Genomic DNA, 14,281 nt, shown 5'->3' on the forward strand with positions numbered 1-14,281 from the left:
GTTGATCGACATAGTACTCTATAGTATTGGAGAAAAACAACATTAATTCAAAATTAAAACTTTTATTTCTTGAAAACAAGTTTAATAATTCCTATTTCATCAACTCCTTCTGTATATATTTTCACAATTAGTTCCTCACACAATAGCAGTAACATATATCAGAGACTTCCAGCAAAAGCAAAGGCAATATTATTAAAGGAAAAGATTGCATGGGAAAATGTGCTTTTTATTAGGATATATTTAAGCCATCCTTGTAGGATCAGCAAAACTAACCATAGATCAGAGTCTAGGCCTGAGGAGCAACATCACCATACTTCTTTGCATAGATGAGTACATTTGGGAATTGGGATGGTATATACTGTGTTTGTGCAGCAAATAAACACAGATGCACCTGAGAAACAACTGACAGAAAAAGTATTAAGTCACATGTTCACAAACACATATATATCAAGGCATATATGGTCCAGGAAAGCACATGTATAACTATTACAGCATATCAGGAATGCTAACAAGATTGCTGGCAGAAGGGCTCCAGGTAGGAGATGCCCATAGTGGCAGATCTAGAATCAGCTTACCGTCCCCAAATTATGACCAGGGAAAACCTTAGATCAGGGTCATTGGGCAACTACCAACTCTGGCAGAAGTACGTTTACTCTCGTAAAAGCAAAAGCGTGAGAGAAGTTTTATCATTCAGTTATCATCATTGATAGTCATCAGCCACCCCGTCAACATTGAGATTAAGATGCAGTAAAGCCAACAGTACCGCTGCAAAAATGAAACAGAAAATCCCTTTTGATTTGTATTTATTTGTATTCTCTACTTAAGTATGAATGTAACCAAAAGCCTGTAAGGTTAAGGGCTCAGACACACCAGTAGTGTTTGCTGGCCGAGAGTACTTAGCATCTCTGAACGTAATTTCCGATTTTACATGTAGAATCCTGTGGAAAATGTAAGCAGTCAGATGTCTACAGCGGGTGGTCCCTACAACACAGCACGTTGAATGATCTGCCGACAAACACTAGAACCACAATCCGTGCGATGTGCCATCTCTATGGAATGTACTCCCTGAACACATCGACTAGGACACGTTTACCTCAAGCACTGATGGTGGGTCTTCTACTGGTGTGGGTGACAGTATGAGAGTGTGTTTACGTTGAAGATCAACAAGTGACACACACATAAATAAGAATGTTAAGGAGCAATATGTGGTAGCTAGCGTGCTACAGATTAAGACTGTCTTTGGTGAAAGCTGGAAAATTATTATTTGAGGCACTTTGGTAGGTGAGAGAGTGGTGACAAAGAAATGGTACATGTTAATAGTGCAAAGCACTGGTCATGGCTGAGAAAAGAACATTGAGAGAACAGGAACAGTGCACGAGCTCCCATGCATTCAGTGGAGCTGAATTGCGAACACAGATAGAGCAGTGCAGGATGCTCTGCAGCGAGGCTGTAGAATCCAGTGCATGTCTTTGGTCAGCAATTAGAATGTCTGTCATGTTGGTATCAAGAGTTCTAAGACAATTACATTCTTGTTAGAATGCCGATTAGGAATGTTATCGACATGGAGTGTTTGGTGCCAACATGGAAGACAGTTTGGTTAACTCTCTGTAAGAATGGCTCTGGTACATAAGGGAATGTAAGAGTGAGAGAAAGACCATCCAAGTCTGTCACATCTGTAAAATAAATCAAATTTACATCACAACTGTCCAACATCTTTCTCTAAAGTCTCCCTTTGAAAATCATTGTCTTCTGCAGTCATCTTGGCTATGGGGCAAGGACAGTGGCTGATACTGATCAGATGTCTCGGGGCATCCTACTCCACAATCAGTCCTGAGTCTGGGTCCTCCTCAGTCCTAACCTCTAGCTCCTCCTGCTTGACAGGGCAGGTCAAGGGCTGTAACTGTTGAGTCACTATCTGACTGGTGGTCTGTTCTGCACTAGCAGCCTGTCTCTCACACAGACTCCCCAACAGCTGAGCAGTTCTGAAGACTGACCCATGCTGACCAGGCTGCAAAGACTGCACGTTCTGCAGGGTCCGCAGCATCTCAGCTGAGACTATAGGCAGATGCTGCTGCTGGATCAGACTGCCCCCTGGTGGCCGGAGGACTGTCCTGCGATGGGCTAAGGACGAGGCTGGGGGTTGGGTCTTGGGTTTTGGGCCGGGTCGGCGCCGCTGGGCTGCTGCTGGACCTGTGCTGGTCTGTCTGGGCCTATGGTAGCCTCTGGTAGCCTGGGGAGGGGGAAGGAAAGAATGCTCGTAGGACCCTAAATCGTCCAGGGATTGGTCGCTGTAGGGCAGACTGTCCTCTGGGTCATCTGGGACGCCATCATCGCCATCGTCCTCTTCTTCCTCATGATTGTCTTGGTCCTCCTGGTCTTCATCGTCGCTGATGAAGACCATGTCTTTGGGCAGAGAGGCAAACTGGTAGACCAGCCTCTGACCCTCCACCTTGTTCAGAATCCCACGCTGGTAGTAGTACCTGTCAGGGACAGAGAGAGGACAGCTTTGATACACACACACCTGCAGGGACACAGACTGTAACTTATTATTATTGTAATGTAATTAATGTAACTACAGCGTACCGGAGTGCTCGGCCCATGGTCTCATAGTTCATGTCTGGTTTGTTCTTGTGTTTGCCCCAGAGTCTGGCCACAGCCTTGGAGTTGACCAGCTTAAAGATCCCTGCATGCCGATTGGTCCATTTGATGTAACGTGGGCAGGCCTGTCTGTCCTGGAGAAGCTCAATCAGGAACTGCCACAAGAACATAGTGTTACCTGAAACAGGTGAGGGAGAGGTGAGATGGAGGGTGTGTCTGTTTGTGTGTATGTACCAGACGATAACGGCAGGTAGCCTAGTGGTTAGCGCATTGGGCCAGTAACCGAAAGGTTGCTAGATCGAATCCCCGAGCTGACAAGGTAAAACAAAATTATAAAAAAAATATGTCATTCTGCCCCTGAACACTGTTCCTAGGCCGTCATTGTAATTAAGAATTTGTTCTTAACTGACTTGCCTAGATAAATTTAAAAACGACCGCCTCTTCTCATTGAAGCCACAAAGTTCAAGGCCGACCGTGGTACTGCATGCATTGTTTGCAGAAAACAGGATCGATCCCCTTTATAGTGAATGGGAAAATAGGTATCTACATGGTCATTCTTTGTGTAAATATATATATTTTTAAGACAATCTTGGAACCAATAATTGCTTCTACAAGACCAGATTATTTTAAAATCACATAAAGTAGAAGTACCCCAGTTAGTCTTCAACTTGAGATACTCAATAAGAGCGTATGTTATGCATCAGTTAGTGCTATCCGGGGTCCTTGGGACCTCCCTATCCTAAACCCTAACCCCTACCCCTACCTAACCATAAACCTTACCATTTTAAAAATGTCAACTTCAATGTGGTAGGGACGTCCCAAGGATACCAAATAGCAATAACCGTTATGTAGCCATAAGACACCATCTTAACCGACTTCCTTGGCTTCAAATGCACTAATGAGTCTTCACATAGAAATGAATGGTGTCACGTGATTGATCATATACAGCCATTGGTGTGTACCTTTGCTGTATTTGCCCCTCTTGAATGTGATGTCCGGTGTGGGGGATTCAGGCCTTTTGGATTTCTTAGCTAAAATGCATAACAGAGTAGTTGTTATGTCACAATGACATTTTGGCATTGTCAAAATGACAGTAGTCCATAAATGGCCAGGTGAGAAAGAAAAAGTAGTTGTATTGTCAAAAATGATGAGCAGGCATACGAGCTAAGGTTGTTGTAGTTATGATTACAATTTATAGTTTGAAAGCATGGCCAGATAATGACAATCTAACCTCTCTTCTTCTTTGGTTGCTCAGCAACAGTCTCCCTCTGCAGTGTGACCCACTGGGGCTGGCCCAGAGCTCCCACAAGGCCTTCCGCTGACACCGTCAACTGGTGGGTAACGGGTGACGTGATGACATCACCCAGGGCAGGGACGTACAGCTGGGCTAGAGGGGAGGAGACAAACACACTGTTAGGGGTTACAGTGTAATAAATGAGTCTACAAGGAGAAAATTTGATTATATATGAGAACAGGATGAATGCATCTGCTCCAAGCAGAGCAGAAATATAGATGCTTGTTTGCACTAGGGAGTGATACAAAGAAACCTGAGATGCGTTCAGCAGGATGCAATGTTTTGGAACATTCCCGATAGAAATAGGCTATGTAGAATAACATGCCCCTCTGACATGCATATGGGATCATATCAGCTCTGATCTGCAACGTTCAACAATGTTTGGCAACCGAACGTGGCCATTGTGATGGTAGACAAGCTCCAAACCCAGTTAGATTTGTTTACGCAAAGACTGAGTTAGAGTCAAGACAAGTTACTCCCTGAGCTACTAACTTAAACTATCTCTGTGTGTGTGTGTGTGTGTGTCTCACTGTAGTGCTGTTGGTCCAGAGAGAGGGAGTCAGGGGAGTCCATGTTGAGGAGAGTCTCAGCTGCCACCAGTGTTTCCATGGTTTCCTCATCTCCACTCTCACTGTCCTCCACTGGAGACGGAGAGATAGGAGAGAGGTTGGGATAAAGGTAAGATATGTTAGAGAGTGAGGCGGGGTAATGTGTCAGCATGACATCATGGCTCTGTCTGTGGGCCTATCCCTAGTGATGGGACAGTGGGAGTAAACAAGAGGGCTATCTAGCTTCTACACTGTTAGCTAGCATACCTGGTGCGGAATGGTATCAAATACACCAAACACATGGATGGTTTCTATGTGTATGATGCCATTCCATTTGCGCAGTTTGAGCCATTATGAGCCTTCCTCCCCTTAGCAGCCTCCACTGCTTTCTATCACAACAAAAGTCTAACTGTATATTCGCTAGCTAGCAAAATCAAGCTTAAACTGAGATGGCCATAATAATGTTGTAACAGGCCATGGCTGAACGATTGAACTAAAGTTAGCTAACATGCTAGAAAGTAGACAAGTGAAGCTACAAAACCTATTGGCTACACATTTACTTGCATTAACAGCCTCACTACTAAATCATTAGTTTCACAAACTGTTTACTCCAGATAGCTAGCAACATGATAAGCAACTTTGTCAAAGCTGCAGTAGCCACAAGACATGTATTTTGTTTCACTTCCTGGATTTGCCAACTTCTCTGATTGGTTCAAGTGTGAAAGCCACAGTACGGATGTGGTCAGCCAGCTTTATGATCTTTGTTTACAGCCCCCTCACCAAAATGAGTAGAGATATCTGGGTCATTCCTTCCTTGACGTGCCTTTTGGACCTCATAACTTTTGGGGGGGAAAGTTGAAATATAAAATAAAAAATGTATTCTATCAGAAAAAGGACATTTGTCTTTCAGGCACTTTGTGTGCATTTTCCAAACTGTTAGGTGTATAATCATAACTGGGTGGAAATTTGGAGCCTAAATTAGCCATAGCTCTGTGAGTCAGCAAGATTGAGCTAGCATAATGGTGAACACTTGAACAGGACTTTAACTTCTCTATCAAACATATTTTAACATTTTGAAAAGTGGTTAATTTTCTCTATAGTTTAGCCTAACAGGGTGGACATGAATGGGACATAAAGACTAACAACATGAAACATGGAAAGATGGACAGTGGTGGAAAGGGTACTCAATTCTCATACTTGAGTAAAAGTAAAGACAGCCAAATAGAAAATGGTGCAACTAAAAGTAAACGTTACCTAGTAAAATACTACTGAGTAAAGTTTAAAAGTATCTGGTTTTAAAAATGTACTTAAGTAGAGTGGTGAAAAAAGTACTTAATTGTCATACTTGAGTAAAAGTAAAATTCCTTATTTTAAGCAAACCAGAAAGGCACACGCCAACACTCAGGCATCATTTAGAAACACAGTTTTGTGTTTAGTGAGTCCGCCGGATCATAGGTAGTTGGAATGACTATGCGTTATATTGATAGGTGAATGAATTGGACAATAATTCTGTCCTGCCTGAGCATTCTAACTGTAACGAGTACTTCTTGGTGTCAGGAAAAATGTATGGGTGTAAAAAGTACATATTTTCATTAGAAATGTAGTGGAGTAAAAAGTAAAAGTTGTCAAAAATATAAATAGTAAAGTTAAGTACAGATGACACCACATTGAGAAAGTGTGGGGTATTGTAGCAAAGGGGTTGTTTTCTTAAATGGAGAATTGCAACAAACTAACAGGGTGGAAAGTGATATCAGGGTCACAGAAGTGATATTTCCTGTGAACAGAAAAGACACTGCATTATGCCTCGTTATATCGACGCTAAGTTAGCCACAGTACTAAACTACAGTATTTTATACTGAAACTGCTCAGTTGTTACACTCCAGTAAGGATATGTGCTATAAACACAGCAGATAGCATCTTAGTCGAAGTAGTTAGTGTGCTAGCTAACCTTTCTACCATAGCAAGCTAACCGGCTAACCACCTGAATGTACTGACTGACTGCACAAAGTCTGTATCATGAATTGTTTTGCCCAGCACAGTTTAGGATGTACATATCACCCTCCTGTTATACACTGACATTTTCTCTCAGGAGCTGAATGAAGCCTCGGAGCCTACACCCCCCAGCTATACAGAAAACCCCTACCTGTTAGTCAGACCCCTTACCCTAACATCTTACCCAAACGTAACACTCCTAATCTACTACGTCAATGTGTCTGTTTCTGTCTACAGGTGCTGTTGACAATGCCAAGAAGGCCAAGCTGCTCAACCCCAGATTGCCTTTATTAGACCGTGCGTGTTTGTTGTTACCTGTTGTTAGCAGGTGGTCTTCTGTGTGTGTCTGCTCACAGGCCAGGCCTGTGTAGGAGAGCAGGTGGGATTGTGGGATCTGCTCCACTATCACTGCAGGATAGGCCAAGTGCTCATCCAGCTGCAACACAGGGACAAATGATCTGTCATTCACTTCAATTGAGTTATTTTACATTTGAGCCAATGCTTTATTTAATCATTTCCAATATCTAATGTTTGATATTGTAAGACAACAGCCAAGGTAAGGCTTGAACCAGCAACTCTGCAGTTAAATTGGAAGGGCACTAACATCTGTGCCATGAGGTTCTGAAATCTTGGCAGAGGTTGTACACTGACATACAGTGAGGCTAGACTTTAGGGTTTTAACTTAAGAGTTGTGTGAGTGAGAGGACTACTTTCACTGTTCCTATTTGAAATAGGTCAGTATGTTCCCAATGTAAATTGGTGCTGATCTTTCAATAACTATGTCTGACGTTATCCTCATGTTATCCTTGGCTACTCTACATGTAGATTCTATCTCTGATTCAATACAGCTTGTCTGCACTTTGATATTTCATTTCCCAAGTGGTTCTACACTGACGTGTGATTTTAAAAGAGGCTTGATGTTTTATCTGTTGGTGTGCAAACACACACACACACACACACACACACACACACACACACACACACGGTCGTTCCCACCTGTAGTCCATTGTTCACGTGGTCGCTGGCAAACTCAAAGATGAGTTCCGTCTGCTGCAGCATGGAAGACATCCCAGAATACTCCAATAACAGGTCTACGATGTCATCATCCCAGCATTCCACATCAGATGTCCAACAGTTTCACACAACAAGTTCTAAGTTCCAGAGCACCAAATCGAAGTTACAGGTGTCAAATCACAGGTTCTGTGTTCCAGAAGTTCCTGAGCAGAGCGAGTCGTATCAAAAGCTTCCCCCTGTCTGTTTCTCACAGGTCCTCCTGAGGATGAGTCACTCTTAACTGCATGCCTGAACAGCACAGTGACTAAACTGTCTAAATGAAAGTAACTTCAGATAAATAGCTGGCTAGTAACTCGTTCCTCACTCCAGCACAGTGGCTTGACCTCTCAGAAGAGTGAGTGTTGGCTTGGCTAGTTGGTTAAATTGTTGAGGTAAAATCCTGCAGGAGTCCTCAGTAGATGTTCCATAGATGAGATGTTGAACAGGAGCAGAGACAGAGAAGTTGCAGGGAGAATCAATTACTTGTTTCCTTCTCTCTTTCTAAGTTTCTACCTTCAATGAAGAAGTGGAGGCCACCAACGGTCCTGTGGTCTCAACCTGAGAAAAGGGAACAGAGAGAGACTGGTGGTGGGAGGGAGGGAGAAGAGAAAGAGATTACATTAGATAAGTCTCTTCAAGCTATGATAACTCTACTTGTAGACTACATAAGCCACACTCTTTCTGATCAAAGTGCAGACAGTGAACAGAATCACATGATCAGGGCTCTATAAACTCCGCTGGCAGAACAACAGTCTGTGGGTTCAGTCTGTTAGTGAGGGGCAAAAACACTGTCCTCTGTCAAACTGAGCCAAGGCCTCTTATAACAAGCAACTGTTTATATTCATATCCCTCTTATCACACTATTATGCCACACAGACCTTCTGCTCTCTTTCTCTCAGCTCTCACACGCACTGCTTTCTTATCTCCCTTTCTAAAGAGACCAAACCAGCAACAGGAAAGAAGCTTCCGGACTGCGTCATGAGTGTGTTTGTGTGTGTGTATGGGGGAGGGGTGGGAGGAGGCAAAAAAGAGCAACTGCGCCTGCTCAGAGAACCTAATGCTCAGGTCGGACAATGGACTTCTGCATTAGGGTGTGTATCATACATACACTGTGCCAGGTCACCCTGACGTGTGTGTGTGTGTGTGTGTGTGTCAGTTTGAAGGGAGGGGAAACTCCTCATTCGGAGATATGGTGCTTTCCCTCTGGTCAGGGCAGGCACGTCTGGAATGTGTTTGGAATAGTTCATATGAGAGATAAGCACAGAGCGAACAGACAGACACAGGGTTACATTACTACAGAGAGAAGGAATCACAAAAAGTGCTAGGTAATGAGTGCCTGTGTTTTTGACGGCTGTTTAATCTTATTAGGATTTCTTCACACCCCGACACAGACTGTAATGTACATTTTCTAGACAAACAGTCATAAGGGATTTGTTGCGTTACTAACAGGCATCACTAACAGGCATCACTAACAGGCATCAATAAGAAACAAGACTGAAAAACCTACATCTTCGCCTATCACTCCTACATCATTGTAACAGGGTACTGTAGTTCCACCAATTGAGTACTTTTGGGTAGTGTAAAAAAAACAACTTTTATTTGACCTAATTTTAACATTCTGTCCGTCATAAAAGAGCACATGTTCAACTTTTTCCCATCTTAAGAGGTAAGAGGTTAAAGATCTACAAAAATTGTATCGTTCAACAGGGGTTGATTTTTATTTTGTCTAACTTTGTTTATTGCAACAAATGATGGTGGAAACTATTTAAAAAATAAATTATGATTGCCGAATACTTTTGAAAATATGCCGGGCACGTGATGTAGGCTAATCACGTAACAATAAGCTCCACTCCACATTTAATGCTAAATGCCTACTGCTTGCCAAATAAAAAATGTATGTTTCTTTGCAGAACAGGGATTGTCCTGATGTGCAAGAATGCCTAAAATGCTTGGCCTTGCTTATCTGGTTGGCTTGGAAGTTTCACCATCCAATTATATCAGATCTACAGGAATGCAAGTTTCAGCAAGGCATGGACCGTGGCGATATGTTGGTACATGATAATTATTAGAATATGGAAAATATTAGTAAATTATTGCATTTTATCCATGCTGGCTTTCGCGGGCTACATGAGACAAAAAACGGATAGGTGGGGGGGCATCATTTTATGCCGTCGCCAATTTATTAATGCACAATTTACCTAAATGGGTAATGGAAACACTTCCACCACTACATTTTTATTCTACACTGTAGGTTTTTGCAAAAAAAATTATTTTTTAAGGTGTGATGTCCAGCTGTTTTCATAGACACAGGATAGATCAATGGAAACTCACCCTAGCAGATAATTGTTGCATTTATTTTCTATGCAAACTTTCTAAATGTCGACAAAAAAAAATCATTATCACTGGACAAGGTTGTGGAAATATAGCTATTGAGACAGACCTCCCCAACAGCTCTGACTTTGTTTACATAAGACATCACGCATTTTCTAACTTGTTAAATACTACACCAAACCTCTTAGTAAAATTGAGCAACTAAAACATTAAAATGACAGATGTCTTGAGTTATTTTAGATTCATTCTGGGAGTTTTGAGGATGTGAAATAAGCTTCCATGTCTAGTGTCTCATGTGAGACAAACATCATTAACCACACGCGGAATCGGTCAAGAAACACACTTCCAAGACTGAAATCTTGTTTTTCTAATGATCAACAGAAAAACGCGTGTCAATCGGCATGTTCAGTGGCTCTTTAAATCAGCCATAAATCCCCCTGTGACAGAGGAAATGGAAGCTTGTTGTGTACAACAGGGTGGGGCAATTGAATGCAAGCTTTATTTTATTTATTTTTTAAACACAAAAAAACTACACGGTTGGCTTGTTACAGTGTGATTGACTTGCTCGCTTTTCCACCACAAAACCTGCTTTTCCACTATGATTTGACAATTAGATGTTCAATGTTTCTTTAGATGTATTTTTTTTAAATGAGTCACCAAAGCAGGGTTGACATTAAAATGAGGAACAGACGTAAATAGATCACACTAATCACACGAAATAAAAACATTTCTTGACACTTTGTCAAAGCAACAAAATAACTAGGGCTTTACAATGGTGGTGAAAACGAGGACACATTTTGGGGTTTAAATGGATTTAAATCTTCCTAGAAGTCACAGAGGGACGCTTTAACAAGTCTTCATTCATATCAAAAAACAGATGTATTGAATTTTCCATGTGGTTTATTTCAATGGGCACTTCATTGAATAAGCTTTTAAAATGCAATATTGGTGCACAACTTCTAAAATATCAAAGGGACACAAAACGCACTCTTTACGTCGATTGACCCAACACCATCATCACGTGACTGAAACAATCAACCCCCAACAGCAACCCAGCCCTGTCCTCTCTGTGTTTAAGGCCTTGTCCTTGTTGTCACGTTATATAGACTGTATATAGACTTTTCTATTGTGTTGTTGACTGTACGTTTGTTTATTCCATGTGTAACTCTGTGTTGTTGTTTGTGTCGCACTGCTTTGCTTTATCTTGGCCAGGTCACAGTTGTAAATGAGAACTTGTTCTCAACTGGCCTACCTGGTTAAATAAAGGTGAAATAAAAAAACTAAATGTTAGATAGGATAACATACACACATGCTCCTTTACCTTCTAGGTTTTCCCCTCTCTCCTCCACCTCTCTATTTGTTCACTCAGTCACTCACATTTTCTCTCCACTCTTTTACTCACCTGTCCTCCACTCTTCAGGCAGTTACTGACTGTTGTTAGCACCAGAAAATCCTGTTTTGCTGTTTCTGGCCTACCATGACCTCTCTTTCTCACACACAGTAGGTAAACAACCACGTACAGGTAACATGCACCATGACCACAGTTGTTGTGCCACACGCCTCTGTTTACCTGAGCTCCTCCCACTCTATCCTTAAACCCCTTAGAGAGAGAGAGACTTTCCATGAGACAGCCTGAGAGCTGCTCACAGGTCAGACATCATGCATGCTATATTCATGCCGATGCATTTTGAATGCCAGTATTTTCTGTTTTGCCTGTTCAGTAGATATGTTGCTCTTTGTGTTGTTTCTTCCATAGTGTGTGTGTGTGTGTGTGCGCGCGCGTGCGCGTGCATGTGACGGCTGAGAGAGCAAGATGCGACTGAGGCTGTTATCGCACAGGAAGCACAACCCATTCTGTGGGCTCCACTTCCTCCTGAGAGAGCGGGAGGGAGCCAAACAGCGCTGGAACAGCTGTCACCACGGAGAGAAATGTTCCATTGTACGTCTGCCAGGCTGCCATCTTGTATTGTGGTTGTTTTGAATGTTGGGTTATCGCTAACGCTTCCCCATGTTCTCTGTGTCCTGTATATTTCCCAATATTGTTAAATGACTCCTTGTTTCCATGGACAATGGTGACGAGAGGAGGTTTTTAAGAATATTTGGGACATGACACAGTCCATCTAGAAGGTTCATCCATCACATGTGTTGGTGTCTGTGGCTTCAGTCATGTGATCTGATCCTGTGAAGTTGCTGCCAGACCCTTAGGGACAGTGATAAGCTCCATAACACACTCGCTGTCCTTTGTGTGTGTGTGTGTGTACAAAGAGCATTGTGAATTAGGCCAGGCTGGTAGGGGAATAGGGTGAGGAGCTGATAAGCTTCCCCTGTTGCCCAGGGTGACTTGGCCTGGCCAATCTAACATGGAGGAATTATGAGGCGATTCTGAATAACACAGCTGTGTGTTTTTGTGAGCTTAAAATCGCACCCCCCTTTCTGTGTATGACTTGTGTGTACGTATGTGTGGCCCTGTGTGAGTGTGTGTGTTTGCTCGCTCGCATATACACTGAACAAAAATTTAAACGCAACATTTAAAGTGTTGGTTCCATGTTTCATGAGCTGAAAGTAAATGATCCCAGAAATGTTCCATATGCACAAAAACCTTATTTCTCTTAAATGTTGTGCACAAATTTGTTTACATCCATGTTTACCAAGATAATCCATACACCTGACAGGTGTGGCATATCAAGAAGCTAATTAAACAGCATGATCATTACACAGGTGCACCTTGTGCTGGGGACAATAAAAGGCCACTTTAAAATGTGCAGTTTTGTTACACAACACAATGCCACAGATGTCAAGTTGAGGGAGAGTACAATTGGAATGCTGACTGCAGGAATGTCCACCAGAGCTGTTGCCAGAGAATTGAATGTTCATTTCTCTACCATTAGCCGCCTGTCAATGTTGTGAACAGAGGTGGCATTGGCCCCATGGTGGCATTGGGATTATGATATGGGCAGGCAAAAGTTACAGAAAACAAACACAGTTGCATTTTATCTATGGCAATTTAAATGCACAAAAATACAGTGACAAGATCTTGAGGCCCATTGTGAGGCCCATTTTTTGTTAAGGTATCTGTGACCAACATATGCATATGTAACCGATGTGTAATGGCTAGCTAGTTAGCGGTGGTGTGCGATAATAGCGTTTCAATCGGTGACTTCACTCGCTCTGAGACCTTGAAGTAGTTGTTCCCCTTGCTCTGCAAAGGCCGATGCTTTTGTGGCACGATGGGTAACGATGCTTTGTGGGTGTCAGTTGTTGATGTGTGCAGAGGATCCCTGGTTCGAGGCGAGGAGAGGGACGGAAGCTATACTGTTACACATATCTGTATTCCCAGTCATGTGAAATCCATATATTAGGGCATAATGAATTTGTCAATTGACTGATTTCCTCATAACTGTAACTCAGTAAAATCAATGAAATTGTTGCATTTATATTTTTGTTCAATATATATGTGTATACTACAAAGTCACAGGTGCCTGGATAGTTTATGTAAGTACTCTAAAGCTAAACAAACAGATACAAGATAAGATATGTATGTATGTATTCTGAATAACACATGCCAAACGCACAACCTCAGTTTTGGGGGTTCTGCTATGCTCAAATGTAGAGCACTAAACACTTTCACTTTCACTTCAGCCTCAATCTACTACACCACATGTGTCAAACTCACTCCACCGAGCGCCGAATGTCTGCGAGTTCCGCTCCACCCTTGTACTTGATTGATTAAGGTCACTAATTAGTAAGGAACTCCCCTCACCTGGTTGTCTACGTCTTAACTGGAAGGAAAAACCAAAAACGCGCTGGCACTCGGCAGTCCGTGGAATGACCCACCTCCTATTATTAACATAATAGCATTATCTTTGTAAATTCGTCTTTTATCGCTTCTGCTCTGCGATAGGAGCAGTGCGCTTACCTTGTGTTGTACGTTACTGCTGTGCTGTCTGTGTGTAGCAGCTGGCTGGTACAATACGGACAAAGCTGAGAACAGGAAACTGTTTTTTACCCCTCCTGTGACAAAAAACTAACTCCAGTAAGAGAATGCATTTTCGCACAGATATAGGTTCAGCTTAAAGTCCTCAAACCCTCACAGTAACCATTAGGGGGGAAATAGAAAGCCGACCTCAGATCAGTATCCAGAGGGTGGCTTCATCCTTCTCCGCAAACAACAGCGCTGCTTCCTCTTTCCCCTAAGGGCCCCTCCCACAGTGAATTCTTATTGGCCACCTGTCCTGAAGTAGAGGTAACCGCTGGCGACCATTGTCAGCAATGATCTAAGGCAGCGTTTCCCAAAATCGGTCCTCGGGACCCCAAGAGGTGCACGTTTTGTTTTTTTGCGCAAACACTGCACAGCTGATTCAAATGATCAAAGCTTGATGATTAGTTGGGGGGGTTGGGAAACCCTGATCTAAGGTAAACACAGGTATACGACGGTCTTTGCAAATCTCCAGAGGGCAGAGCAACA

At 42.6% G+C, this 14,281-nt stretch overlaps 1 protein-coding gene across 7 annotated transcripts; it reads right to left on the minus strand.

Moving 5' to 3' along the window:
- Nucleotides 1-207: 207 nt before the first annotated feature.
- Nucleotides 208-14,081, minus strand: LOC110530637 (ETS-related transcription factor Elf-1). 7 transcript variants are annotated; one of them, XM_036986268.1, is made up of 9 exons: nucleotides 13,940-14,081; nucleotides 13,733-13,827; nucleotides 7,429-8,067; nucleotides 6,748-6,868; nucleotides 4,423-4,533; nucleotides 3,830-3,985; nucleotides 3,561-3,629; nucleotides 2,584-2,776; nucleotides 208-2,480 (listed from the first exon to the last, which is right to left on the minus strand). In XM_036986268.1, exons 3-9 carry the CDS (start codon nucleotides 7,498-7,500, stop codon nucleotides 1,814-1,816), a joined length of 1,389 nt encoding a protein of 462 aa, XP_036842163.1. In that variant the 5' UTR covers nucleotides 7,501-8,067; nucleotides 13,733-13,827; nucleotides 13,940-14,081; the 3' UTR covers nucleotides 208-1,813. The 7 variants fall into 7 exon arrangements, with proteins under 7 accessions (XP_036842163.1, XP_021469524.2, XP_036842164.1 ...); XM_021613849.2 differs by having other exon boundaries at nucleotides 13,733-14,060; XM_036986269.1 differs by lacking the exons at nucleotides 13,733-13,827; nucleotides 13,940-14,081 and adding an exon at nucleotides 13,577-13,600.
- Nucleotides 14,082-14,281: the final 200 nt, after the last annotated feature.

Source organism: Oncorhynchus mykiss, chromosome 8, assembly GCF_013265735.2.
Source record: "Oncorhynchus mykiss isolate Arlee chromosome 8, USDA_OmykA_1.1, whole genome shotgun sequence".
Lineage (NCBI taxonomy): Eukaryota > Metazoa > Chordata > Actinopteri > Salmoniformes > Salmonidae > Oncorhynchus > Oncorhynchus mykiss.